The sequence below is a fragment of the Gossypium raimondii genome, chromosome 7 (assembly GCF_025698545.1).
Source record: "Gossypium raimondii isolate GPD5lz chromosome 7, ASM2569854v1, whole genome shotgun sequence".
NCBI classification, from domain to species: domain Eukaryota; kingdom Viridiplantae; phylum Streptophyta; class Magnoliopsida; order Malvales; family Malvaceae; genus Gossypium; species Gossypium raimondii.
Window position 1 is genome coordinate 40,228,397 of NC_068571.1, and position 14,455 is coordinate 40,242,851.

General features: G+C 33.0%; 2 protein-coding genes and 1 pseudogene across 2 annotated transcripts; 1 reads left to right on the plus strand and 2 right to left on the minus strand.

The window, feature by feature from the left end:
* The first annotated feature begins 845 nt into the window (after window positions 1–845).
* Window positions 846–2,768, plus strand: LOC105791630 (UDP-glycosyltransferase 76E2). Its single transcript, XM_052633253.1, has 2 exons — window positions 846–1,516; window positions 1,673–2,768. Exons 1-2 carry the CDS (start codon window positions 1,021–1,023, stop codon window positions 2,542–2,544), a joined length of 1,368 nt encoding a protein of 455 aa, XP_052489213.1. The 5' UTR covers window positions 846–1,020; the 3' UTR covers window positions 2,545–2,768.
* A 571-nt stretch (window positions 2,769–3,339) lies between these two features.
* LOC105791622 (UDP-glycosyltransferase 76E2) lies at window positions 3,340–5,993 on the minus strand. Its single transcript, XM_012619782.2, has 2 exons — window positions 5,482–5,993; window positions 3,340–4,381 (listed from the first exon to the last, which is right to left on the minus strand). Exons 1-2 carry the CDS (start codon window positions 5,981–5,983, stop codon window positions 3,495–3,497), a joined length of 1,389 nt encoding a protein of 462 aa, XP_012475236.1. The 5' UTR covers window positions 5,984–5,993; the 3' UTR covers window positions 3,340–3,494.
* Window positions 5,994–8,176: 2,183 nt separating this feature from the next.
* LOC105770700 (17.3 kDa class I heat shock protein-like) lies at window positions 8,177–8,981 on the minus strand (annotated as a pseudogene).
* Window positions 8,982–14,455: the final 5,474 nt, after the last annotated feature.

Here is a 14,455-nt window from a genome sequence, read left to right on the forward strand (position 1 = left end):
GAGTCACTCAACTCTAACACTCCATGTAGATTGGAATACGAAATTGAAGCCTGAAGTGGTTTCGTTGGGCCCCTAGCTGTCATCATAAATTGTTTGGCCTAGCTATAAGAGACCTTAATAGCATCGATACTCATGAAGGAATTATTATGATCCTGAAGTTTTAGGAAGCCAATCTCTCCATGCTCCCGAGGTTGGAAAACGTCTTCCCAGCCAACGAAAGCCACTTTTCGACTCCTCCTCGAAGAACCCCAAACAAATTGGCACACCATTCTCTCAATTTCCTCGCAAAGGCCTTTATGGTTCAGCATAGACTGCATGAAGTAATTAGGAATCGCCAATATATTTTCAAATGTAAGCTAATATGACATGTTATCACAATTTAATAGTAAGAGATTAATTTGGTTAAAAATTTAAATACTAACTTAAGAAAAGTTGCTAAGTTTATATAAGTATTCAAAAAATTTCCTCAATGAAATTAGGTTTTATAAAAACAACAAATTACGCCTAAAAATGTAATCAACACTGCCAAAATAGCTTCAGTGAGCTTAGCTAGCATCCGAATCTGAAATGGCCATTTATTTATGACCAACAAATTCCCACATCAGCATTTTATGAGATATCCTATTTATTTATAAAAGAAAATGATAGACGAAAATTTGACAACTTACAGATGATGAAGCACAAACATGAACATGCTATACCAAGAGGATTATGACAAATTTTTTTAAAAAGAATGAAATTACGGTACAACAAAACACGAGGATAAGATATATTTTTATCAAGTTGGAGTTATGCCCAACAACTCAAATGAGTTGGCTAAGCCTAATATAATTAAAATATCTTATTTGTTCACTTGTTGCTGAAGCTCATCTTAATCTGCCGCTTAGTGTCCACCAATTTTTCCTAGATATCATCAGCCACTTTTATGCTTCTCGTGTCCTGGAAATATCTGGGTGTCCGGTGCAGATACTCGTATGATACAAGATCCGTGCTGCATAGCTTACAAAGATTGATGAGAGGATGGAGATGGAAAAGGAGCATAGGAGCAGCCATCCCCGGCTTGTATTAGTTGCATTACCATTCCAAGGCCACATAAATCCAATGCTTCAGCTTGGTTCCATTCTTCACTCTAAAGGCTTCTCCATCACAGTTCTTCACACGGCATTCAACTCCCCTATTCCCTCAAACTATCCTGAATTTGGGTTCGTATCAATACCTGATAACTTATCCGAGCAACTCATCTCTGCCGACGATTTACTACCTTTTATATCACTTCTTAACCTGAATTGTGGAGTTCCCTTCCAAGAATGCTTGGCCAAGATGGTACAAAAACAAGAGGTAGAAAATGAGCCAAGTATTGCCTGCATTGTCTATGATGAATGCATGTATTTCTGTGATGCAGTAGCCAAGTATGTGAAGCTTCCCAGTATAGTCTTGCGAACCACCAGTGCTTCAACATACCTTTCTCGAAATGCCATTCTCCAACTCAAAGCTGAAGGTGTTCTTACTTCACAAGGTACGTATGATGTTTTACTACAGCATATATAACCGAACTTATTAGATTCCTAGGGTGGTTACTTCTTGTGCAGTTTTTTCAGTAGCACAAATATCCAAGGGGCTGTAGCATCTTTGATCAGCGCCCTTGAATCATTGTTCAATATTTTTTACCTAGGTTCAACATCGCAAGACTTGGTGCCTGGGCTTCATCCCCTCAGATTCAAGGATCTGCCTGTGTCCAAGATTGGAACACCAGAAATTTTCTTGCAGTTTATAACTAACATATACAAGACAAGAACATCTTCAGCAATTATCTGGAATACTAATGATGTCCTTGAACAGCCGTCATTGCAAGAGATTCAAAAACAATGCCAAGTTGGCATATTCCCAGTCGGTCCTTTGCACGAAGTAGCCCCTGCCTCAAGCAGCTTAATAAAAGAGGACAACAGCTGCATTACATGGCTTGAGAAGCAAAAACAGAACACAGTTCTATATGTAAGCTTGGGGAGTGTAGCATCTGTAGACAAGAAGGAGCTGGGTGAAATGGCTTGGGGTTTAGCCAATAGTAAGCAGCCATTCTTGTGGGTTATTAGACCAGGGTCAGTTGATGATCAGGAATGGAAAAAGTTGTCGACAGAGGGTTTTGTAGAAGCTGTTGGTGAAAATGGGTGTATTGTAAAATGGGCACCCCAGAAGGAGGTGTTAGCACATGGCGCCGTGGGAGGGTTTTGGACGCACTGCGGTTGGAATTCAACACTGGAAAGCATATCAAAAGGGGTTCCAATGATCTGCAAACCATGTTTTGGTGATCAAAGGGTCAATGCTCGGCATGTAAGTCAAGTGTGGAGAATCGGCATACAATTGGAGAATATGTGTGAAAGAGGAGAGGTAGAGAGAGCTATAAAGAGGTTAATGGTAGATAAAGAAGGGAAAGAGATGAGGCAGAGGGCTAAAAACTTGAAGGAGAGGATTCAACTCGATATCAGAGAAGGTGGTTCTTCCTACAATTACTTGAATAAGTTAATTGAGCTAATTATGTCATTCTGATGACATAGCAGGCAATGTTATTGTTAACTTGATTGTGGCAGTCTTTAAGAAAATAATAAATTACGAACTCATTTCTAATTAAAATAAAAAGAAATGAATGATAATGTATACTTGTGTAGCAAAAAAGCTTTAGGCTATAAACTTAAGGAGAAGACTTGTTGGCATTTTAGTAAAAATTATCAAGCACAGGAAATGTGAAAGAATAATGTATATTCAGCAAGTTTAAAGCATATTCTCAACAAAGCTTAAACATGGTAGAAGGAATTTTGGTTTTAAGCTAATTAATGGGTTTTCTTTATACTTGAAAGGGATTCACCATAATAATAGAAGAATACAAGAGAATAAAAGAATCAAAAGGAAAATTAAAAACCCTGAAAGAAAGAACAAAAACTAAAATTCGTAGCATATATAATTAGAATATCTCTTGGTTAATTAGAATTTAAGTGAGAGAAAAAAATCTAAAAAACTTAAGTAGCACATCCCCGTATCGTTACTCCATAGGTGATGATACAAGAAAATAGGATTCTTACTGTAATTGTTTCTGAGGAAGTGAAGAGGTCTGATGTCAAATCCATGGAGAGTTTTGGTTTAAAGCTTTGAATCAATTCTTTATTTTCTAAAGAAGTTTGAAATGTTTCTTAGATGTTTTATGGTTTTGTCTAATAATATAAAATGTTTAATAAAATCAACAAGAGATTGGAAGTCAACTTCTTTTCTTGAAAATTTGAACTAAATTTTTATCTTAAAATCATTATTATTGCAAAGACTTTGCTTAAATACCATTCTCGACTCGAATTGGATTAATCTCAAACTTGTTATAAAAAAATATAATACAACCATATTTATTCTGCATATGTTTGTGCTTTTTCTAGATGCCAACTTATCAATAAGTTACACAAATCACAATCCCATACTATAAACTGAAAGTAACACTACAAGGATGCTTGATTTCATGTCTCTGAAGCTGATGATATATGCTTTGTTAACCCATTGAAAGAACAACTTGTAGAACCCTCCTCCACTAGACAAAAAGCTGCTTTCTCCTTCAAATCCATAGCTCTCTTTCGGATATCGTTTCCTTCCATATCCACCATTAGTCTTTTTATTGTTCTTTCTATATTCCCTCTTTCCAGATTCTGCAATTCCAATCCTATTTTCCAGACATTACAGATGTAGCTTGTGTTCAAGTGTTGGTCTCCAAAGAAAGGTTTGCATAGCATTGGTACCCCTTCACAAATACTCTCAATGGTTGAATTCCATCCACAGTGGCTCCAAAATCCCCCCACTGCAGCGTGAGCCAGCACTTCCGTTTGAGGTGCCCATTTCACAATGCAACCTCTTTCTCCCACACTCTCCTCAAACCCATTTGGCAATGATTCAATCCATTCTGAGCCACGAACCATACCAGGCCTAACCACCCACAGGAAGGGTTGTTTACTATTGGATAGTCCCCAAGCTATCTCAATTAGTTCTTGCCTATCAATGCTGGCCATGCTACCAAGGCTCACATAGATGACAGATTTGGGAGCCTGTTTGTTAAGCCAAGAGATGCATTTATCTTCTTCAGTAAATAATGAGCTGCAAATGGCTGGAGCTAATTTATGTAATGGTCCTATAGTGATAATCGGAGCAGGGAAGTATTGTTTGACCTTTGACAGTGCTTCTAGTTCAAGAAATTCCATCGAGTTCACAATTATAGCTAATGAGCTCTTCAGCGCGTTTGTGAGTTCAACCCTTATTTCCATCATCTCTTTGGCTGGATTTTGTGATAATAATCCCCGAAGGCGTTGAAGATGAAGAGCTTGAAGCTCTGGCGATTTAATTTCAGACATAAAATCTAGAACACAAATTTAAATAGGTTAGGGTGATGACGGAATTAGTGGATTGTTATAACATTAGAAATGGTTATGAAAAACAGACAAAAATTATGCATCAATTGCTTTTAAGGCAACTAGAAGGGTTGCTTTAATTTTAAAATAAACCATTGCAACCAATGGTGTAAAATATGAGATATTTAGTACATACAAAGAAAATCTTGATAACAAATATACACCATAAAAACTATACTATGTATTAAAATCTGGATTGTTTTTAAATTGAATAAAGAAAACAGACTATGCAATTATACAAAACTACACGAAAATCAACATGAATATAGAACACAATAATATATATATATAACAAAAATATATAACTTGCTATCTATATTTCAAAATGTTCTAATTGAGTTTTTGTCAACTTAGTGACTAGTTTGGGTGTTACATGTCAGCTCAAATATGACGTGGAGCATATTTAAAATACATTGATCAAATTGGAAACATGTGTCTTATTACTGCATGAATAACTTGAATTTATGTGTGCATAGGGGAAAAAAATAACCCTCCTATATTTTACTAATATTGTTTGTTTTTAATATCCAAATTGTTCAAACAATAGATACACACATGCTTACAATTTGATTAGCATATTTTAAATATGTTTCATGTCAAATTCAAACTGACATTTTATGTCATGATGTCTAAATCCACGAAACTACCTAATGACTCAATTAGAATATCTTACCATTTTTACAATTAACTCAAATTTGCATATTTTAAATATGCTCTAGGTCATATTTAAATAGAAACGTGGTGACTCAATTAAAATATATTGAATTTTAGAGGCTAATTTAAAATTTTATTGATAATTTGGAGACTTTTAGTTCAATTAACCAAAAGAAGATACCCATGATTCCAAAGGTGCCATCATTTACTACATATCTAACTAAATATCTAAAATAACCTAGATAAATTCCTAAAGGGCATTGCTTTGCTGTCATAAAACCATGCATCAATATCCCAAAATCTAGCTGGAGAAAATTTTAGAGACAACTATAGTATTAGGTATAGATATCATGCTATAGAACTTGTTACAACCGGACGTTAAAAATATATATACCTTCCTCATCAAGTTGAGAAAAGACGGGATATAATAGCAATGTTGTAGCAGCACTTGTACGCAAAGTTATCCCGGGTAGCCCCAGATCGTCGGCGATAGTTTGAGCACAATACATTTGTGTATCATAGATGAGTGCGGCAATATGGTGATGAGAGTGCAAGATCTTTTCGAGGCATTGCCGTAACGGTACTGGACAGGTTTTGTTCAGACTCCACACAAGACCTGTAACATTTTTATCAGAGAGTTGAGATTCCGTGAGCTTATCTGGTATGGATACGAAGGTGAACTCGGGGTGGTTTGAAGGGTTAGGAGAGTTCAATTCAGGGTGAACTATAGTGATTGAGAAGCCCTTTGAGTGCAAGATACTAGCTAGCTGGAGCATGGGAGTCATGTGGCCTTGAAAGGGTAGCATAACAAGCACCAAATGACTGGATTTCTGTTGTTTCTCCATTTTTTTCCCTGTTTCTTTGGATGTTCTGGTGTGGCAAGTTATTTGAAACATGAAACCCAAGTATCCATATTTAAAAAGAGAGTAGATGAAATGATTGGATATTAAAAATAGTTTTTTTTTTCTCCAAAAGTTGGCTCCTGGAAAACATGTCAACTCGCATGACGCACATCAAATTTATCTTCTTTGCCGAAAACATGCAATTTCTGGGCTGTGGCCTTGTAAGTATCTAATTTTGCTGTAGTCAATGCCTGCTGCCTCAAACTGTGTAACCCCATCATTGTCTACTGACCTTCTAGAGCCACCACTTAACATATAAAATTAGTGTATGGTATAATTTCTCTGTTGGTTGGATCTATAGCTTCGTATATAATCAACATCAATATGATCGAAATTGAATAAAGAAGACAATTTGAATCCAAAAGTAGAACAGCGGGAAAAAAATGAATGAACGATTACATTGATACCAGCACTTTTTATGTTGAAACAAGAAAATAAAATAAGGATACTCAAATATAACCGTTTTCAAACTTACAAGATAACTTATACCAAAATAACATAAAAACCTTAAAACAAAGTGTTTTGCACGTTTCAGCTTATAACATTATAAACTATTAGCAATCTCCTAGTTTAAAATGTTGGCAACTTATTTTATAATTTTTCACACAAACAATTATTATACTAACAATATGATATTTCTCGATTTGAACTAACAATTAACCGATATACTTCAGAGTTCTAATAAAACTGTTGGTGTCCAAAGCTTAAACCACAACTCCTAATATTAAACTCGAAATACACCATATATAACATTCATTTATTCACTTTTAGCACTATTATAGTCATATGTTTATCTTGTTCATAATAAACATTTATGGGTGACACCCTAACTCTACTTGTTGAAGCGACACCAATTCTTATGTTTATATAGGTTGAGTTCAATTATTGTCTCCATTGCTTTAGATCACATTTATACAATATACTGTGAACTCCATTAAGAGTATTCAAACTCATCCTCCATACGCAATAGATTGTACTAGTTTCCATTAAACTTTTTTTAGAACGAGTTTTATTAGTGCAGCACAGACACATAACAATAGCTTATTTTTACCCGTGAAACCTTAAAATTGGAAGTTGCTAATTAAAAGTCGGGTTCATATTATCGGAGTCCAATAATAGGATCACAACTCATTCTAATTGTAGTTATGGTAATCAAACAAAACTATTTGTTACCACATTCATTAGCTTTAGAGATTGAATCGCTAACATGTCCAAACTTGTAATTTAGAACATGCTTTTGGACTTGGTTTCCTTTGTTTAGGAACTACTTGGCGTCAATTGTGGCTAAAATTCTAATTCTCGTTAATATAATTTTCAACCAACCTATTTCCATAACTTCAATCCAAATCTAAAATTCTAATTCTCCTTAATATAATTTTCAACCAATGTATTTCCATGACTTCAATCCAAATTGAAATTGGATAAATGCATAAAGAAGCCAATCACTTTCATCCTTTAATATTAAGAACCAACCTAATACCTTTTCTTTAATAAGATAACTAAACTTATTAGTTTTGTATAATTACATAATTTGAAATTATATATACTAAATCTTACAACATTATGGTGGCATATATATTATTATTTTTAATTTATTCTTAATATAAAAGAACATGTATTTATCATGTGTATAATGTAGATTCTTTTATTAGAACATTCAAAATATCATATATATATATATATATATATATTCTTTCATTTTTAATGGATTTTCATATAACTAAAAAGACTCCAACTATCCTTCCTTAATGAAATTTTACTAACATATAGGGACACTTTGATATGTTGGCATTTATTTTTTATAAAGTTTCATATATTTTGACAAGAATATAATTAAAATATAAAATAAACTCACCCTTGTTGTCCATTAATATTTTGTTTATGTGGTGGTGAGTGTATGCGTAATAGTAAGATTGATGGTTTTCGATCGGAACCACCACTATAAATATTAACTAATTTAAAGGTTCCTAAGCACTAAAAATAAATTTTTGAAAAACATTCTATTTAATGAAGTTTTTGAGTACTTAAAAGACTTTGACAGTTTTTAATTTTTTGTATGATCAAATTCAACAACCTCGTTGATGATTTGACATGCTCAACAATGATGTTAAAACATTCGGATTTTAGTTGAGATAATGGCTGGAGGTATTTATGTTTGATCTTTCTGTTGCACTATATTATAAATCGACATTTATGCTTTTAGGCATTTATTTTTTTACTTTTACAAGAGAGTTAATATAATTAAAAATATAAAATAAAATCACTCTAACCAAGACAGATAGACGGATAATATTAACAGCTTTAAGATATTAACTAACAAAACCTGCAAACACGAGAATTTGACCAGAAACAGAAATGTCAATGGCTTTGACATCAGCTCTTTTTGCTTTTCTACCTTAGGAACAGTAACGGTAAGAACTCCATTTTTCATGGAAGCTTTTAACTTGATCCATTTTCACATTCTCTGGCAGCCTAAACTTCCTCATCAACTGCTCGCTGCTACGTTCCACCCCATGCCAGGTATCGTTCTTCTCTTCCTTCTCAACATTCCTCTGTCCGTTGATTTGAAGGACCCTGTCATCTTCAATCTCAACTTTCACTTCGGAAGATCAGCCTTGAAGACGTGAGCTTCTAGGGTCTCCTTCCAGTCAATTCGGGCGTTGACAAAAGCAAAGGTATTAGATGTTCGCGTGGTGAGTGAAGAAGGGAAAGGGAAGTCCTTGAATGGATCCCGAAAATCCAGAGAGAAGGGATCGAAGACATAGCTCCTTCGGTTGCTGAAGAAAATTGGGATCATCGCCCTTTCTCTTACAACTACAAAACAAAGATTAACAGAAGCTTTGACACCAGAGAGAATGCTAGTATTAAAGATTGCTGACTACTTCCGAGGATCTGATATTGCTTTCTTAACATTAAGGAGGAGGAATCCCTTATTTTCTCAAACTCGTCTTAATTTAGGGAAGATACACAGTTTCTGGATTTATACTATTCATCAAATTGGACAATTTAATAACTAATGGGGCTAACTCTAAGATATTAAACGTTAGGCAATTCGTAGATTTATATTATTTTTTAATTAATTTTGACTCTATTTTAAGAAAAGAGTAATTTTTTAAATAAAAAATTATTAGAAAACATATTAAAATGCAAAGGAGTAGTATTGTTTTGGATTTCGATTAACTCGAATTTTAGATTTTTTTGGGTTCAGAATTTTTCTGATTTGAGCTTGGATTATTTCGAATTCGGATCGGTTCGAAATAGGCTAGCTCTAATAATATTTTAACAATTTGACCATTAAATTTTATGTTCAATTTATGTAGATCATTCATGTTGAGTTTTAAATAAATTAAAAATATCTAATAATTTGTTTAGTAGTTATACATACATGTACATGTACATGTACCAATAGATTATAAAAATATCTAAATTTTATTAACATTTGGTACATGCCAACTCAAACTTAATACTCAAAAAAACAATACAAACACTGTTGAGCTGAGAAGTGAGTCCTGGATGCCGGCGATCTACTCAACTCCACAGGACCTAATCATCACCTGCGCACGGAAACAAACAAACCTGTACACAAAGCAAAAAAAACTAAGTGATGCTAACATAATTTGATAACAATGCATACACAAATTAAGTAAACATGCCATAAGTTCATTTATAATCAATTTTATACTAAAGATCATTATATCATAATTCATTTCTTTTGTGCTTTCTAATGAATTTTACTTCAATTCTTGCCCTTTATCTTAACATGTTGATACACCCTCAGGGCTTTGCATTTTGATCTCAAGTTTCAACAATTTGATTTAAAATATAACATCATTCATATCTCAATCTCATTTACAGGCATATAAAATTTCCATATCATCACTTATACCTCAATTTCGTATATCAAGTAGTCTATTTCATCTGTATAGTCTTGTACGGCCCCCAAGGCTTTTTATCTGATATGGTGCATAGTCTTTCACATGCTATCTATCACTTCATTTGCATTACTTTTCAATTAACCAATTCAAGCATAAGTTATATTGTGGCCCCTATCAACCGAACGCGAACTAAAAGACGGATATATGGATTATCTACTATCACACCAATATATGCTCACAGTCACCCAATGTTTAGGAGCTAGTAATACGTTCCCACAAACACCTAGTGCTCAAGGAAAAAGACCGAATAGAAATGCATCTAGTGCTAACGGTACCTTCTCACAAACAGTTAGTGCTCCAGAGAACTACCAAAATTATTTCTATTTCCAATTTAGTCATTTTCTTTATTTAATTTTCCATGGATGAATCATCAAACTTATCTACTAACTCCTCTTAATGTTCTATTTGCCATATAAGGACCTCAAATTTTGAATTCCATAGCTATTTGATCCTTTTACCTACTAGAATTCAACTTTTGCATTTTATGCAATTTGGTCCTTTTATCAATTAATCATGTAATCGGTAAAATTTTCTTAACAAAATTTTTATATGATGTTCCTATCATATAGTAAACCATAAAATAATTTTAAAATGATTTTTCTTACAGACTCAAATTTGTGGTCCTGAAACCATTATTCTGATTTCACTGAAAACGGGCTGTTACAAGATGATTTCACCGAAACCAATGTGCTCTTGCATGGTAAGCTAAATCGAATTAGTTGTGCATGAATTTTATGTTTTTGAGATTGTTGTGTTTAAATCTAGCTAACGGTAGTGTTAGTTTCTAAAATTGTTAAGGACTTTATGGGATTACCGTTGTTGAATGCTTGAAGTTGTAGTGTTCAATTTATAAATGAAGCTATGAAAAAGGACCACTTGATAAAATGAAAATTGTTAATTTTGAATATCAGGGCTTAAGTTTAGATATTGAGAAACCAGTTTAAAATTTCTATAAAATATGTTATTAAAGAGCTCAATTGTATAACATGTTAGGCTTAAGGGAATTTTGAGCGATAGAACTTAAATGAATTATGTGTTTTACAAGCTAATGAATGATATTGGTTAAGAAAAATTGAATTAAAATCATGTTATAGATCAATACTTAAATCCGCCAAGAAAAGATCGTGGGAAAGGAAAAGTGGTAAGTAGATTGGTTGCTAAATATATAAAGGAGAAATATTGAATTATGTTATGAAAGAATGTGAATGGACATGCAAAATGGCAGCGTCACGATGAACTTAGTAAAAGAATCAAACACACGGTTACATGTTATTTCTTAATGATTTCGAGATCTAGCATTTGATGCGGACTTGAAGATACATATAGCACAGATTTAGCCGGACTGATAATCTGATGTTGTTTTAAAGGTTTAGACTAGACTGATAACCTTACATGTATATAGAGCCCTGACCAGGCTTTCATTGTGCCAATAAAGGTTTAGCCTGGACAGGCAACCTAACACCTATGTATGTGTTTAGCTCGAACGAACCTTTGACATGAAGCATACTTGTGTTCTGAGTTCTTTTACACTATTTATTGGGTAATACAAAACATGTGAAATGTGAAATTGGTAAGTTAGATAACGAAGAGAAAAGGAAGGTTATGAGAATGAGCTGGATATGAAAAGTGTTATTGTATCATACTGTAAACTCGATATATTGAATGTGATGAAGTATATGCACTTACCTTACTGATAGGTGAATTGTGTTTGCATATTAAATTATCATATAACCATTATGTGAGGTAAGTAAACTTTCGAGCTTGTATGAACTTACTAAGTATTCTAAATACTTACACCAGATTGTATTTACCTTGTATATTTTGAGCATACAGAATACGTTGATCAAATCAGCACAAAGTTCACATTATCTACCAGAAATTGTGGTAGACTTCTGGTTCAATTGAATTGGTCTAAGTGGTTATTTGTAAACAAGCTTGTTAAACTTTGAAGGTGATTATTTTGAGTTTTCATGATGTATGATAATAAATATGAAGTTTAGTTTTATTACGTTTCGCATTTTAAGTTTTGTAGGACTTTCCATGGTGTGGGGTATCCGCGGAGTAGTCCACCATACTTTTTGCTAAAGTTGTGTCCGCGGAATAATCCATAGTTTAGCCATCTGAAATACTGGGCGTAGCTAATCAATTTGCTGGAGTGATCCATCTATTAGTTCGCGACATGGTCCGCCATTTACGTTTAAAATATGCAAGTTTTGCGTGGTAACCTCTTATAGCTCAAGTTTGGCGACCAAACTAGGCAAGGGGTGTTACAAAGTGTTTGTCAAAACATGTTTCTTTTCTTATATATTTATCGAGATATCAGGAAAAAAGTTGATAATAACATTATATTGTTTCTTTTTAGAATTTCGAGAATAACATGTTATTACTTTTCTCTGAAAGTTGGAAAGAGCATATGTTACTTTTCCATAAAAAGTTTAAGAATAAAACACCATTAGTTTTCCCTAAAAGAATAAATTAGGAAGCTCATGCTATGCTTTTCTCAAAAAATTAAGGAATAACATGATATTGTTCTTTTCCAAATTAGAAAATAACATGATATAGCTTTTCCTCAAAGAATCGAGGATAACATGTCATTTTCCTTAAAAATTATGTTGTGTCGAAAGACCAAGTGATAAAGCTACGACCAAGAAGAGATTATGAATTTCATACTGAAGCGAAAAACTCTCAACCTAGAAAGAAAGAAATCAAACTCCAATATTTGTAAACTTTGTTTAAATCGAAATAAAATAATAACAGTAATAATGAACTTATTATGAATAACAGACTTGTTTGTTGAGAATAGATTTGAAGAAGAGAGAACTTAATGTCATTATCAATGATTGAACCATTTGCCTTAAGGTGAACTTGCATGCCACTTAGTGCACGTGATTTTGATGTAATTACCTTCCAAGACTTCTACAACACCATCTCAATAAGTTGCATACCTTTTAAAGGTCCACAAACTTACAGAAATTGACTCAATTCTCTTTCTACGATAACAAAGTCTTAAGCTTTAGAGTAGGAAAGTAGATAGAACAAATACATTGAGAACTAGAACAACAGAGAGAAATGAAAGCTCAAGAACTTCCCATTATTTGTGAGAAAGTAACTTCTAATGGAATGTTACATTCCCAAGGAAGTAAATTAATTTGTTTCGTATCAAACATTGAAATTACTTTCTAAATGTTGGAAAAAAATAGATTTTTGGAAGCTTTGAGGCATATTCTTGATTAGTAAAGGTGGAGATTTGAATCATAAAATTCTGATTTTATAGTCTACCCCATGAGACATTTACAATAGTATAATAAGAAATTGATGCTCAAAGTAAGCCACTTGTGAATTATGTTGAGGAAAATGGAAAGCTTAGTTCCACATTGGTTATGTATCAAGTGTGGAATATGTTAATACATATGAAACAACTTAATGGTTATTGAATGACTAAGCTAATATTCTTCCTCGCGCGTAGGGGGCAAATCAAAACCCGCCGGGGTTGGAGGCGTGCACTTGCATGGTCGTGGGTAACGCGAAGGCCTGCGATTAATTTAGCCCAATATCTAATTTTATTTTTCCTCAACAGAGCTTATCTCTTCAAATTCTGTTTGGAATTAAAAGGACAGGTATTAAATTGAGTTTAATGGCTCTTTTAATTCAAATGTTAGAAAATACACACTGAATTTTTCTCTATTTTTCCTACAAAGAAAAAAAATTTGAGATCTTTTCCCTGCATATTTTGAACCTGTTTTTGATGATAGAAGAAAGCTAGGCTACAATTCGTTGATCACTGTAACCGTGCTACTGCTGTGCTCATCTCGTTGTTGTATCCTAGGAGACAGTCGACCAACGTTTCTCCAGCACCAAAGGAGCGGCCGAATCTGTCTTAAGGAAACTGTGAAAACATGCCTCAATTACTAGTCGGATTTCTGCCTACCTATGAGTACACAATTTCGATCCAGTTTTATTTCCAATTTCTGTTTTTCAGATTATATATGTATTTATATTGTTTTGATTCGATCTTGTGATTTAAATCAATATTTTACATTACTGTTTATTTCTCTAATGTATTTGCAACACCAACTAATTAAATTCCTTAGAAAGTAAGAACTTTCCATCAAATCAAATGTCTTCTTAGTGTTTGACGAAAGTTGTAACCTGTACTTCAAATGTGTTGAAAGATTAATAATATTAATTCATAAAATGTTTAATTTGAAAATTATTAACGAAATTAAAATAATAAATAATTATGAATCAAAATATTTAATTATTTGAATCTCAAGTTGTAGTCTATTTACCAATATTCATCATCTATAAAAGTAATTTGAGTTCGAATCATCATTGTCAAAATAATTAATTATTTTTATTAAAAAAGCTAATAATGAGATTAAATAGAAACAAATACAGAATTATTAATAATAAAATTTTTTAATTTTAACATAAATCTTTATTTCAATAAAATATTTTTCTTAACATCATCTTTGCTAACAAAATACTACCCTTTTTTGGTTAAATAACAAAATACTACTTAACTAAACTC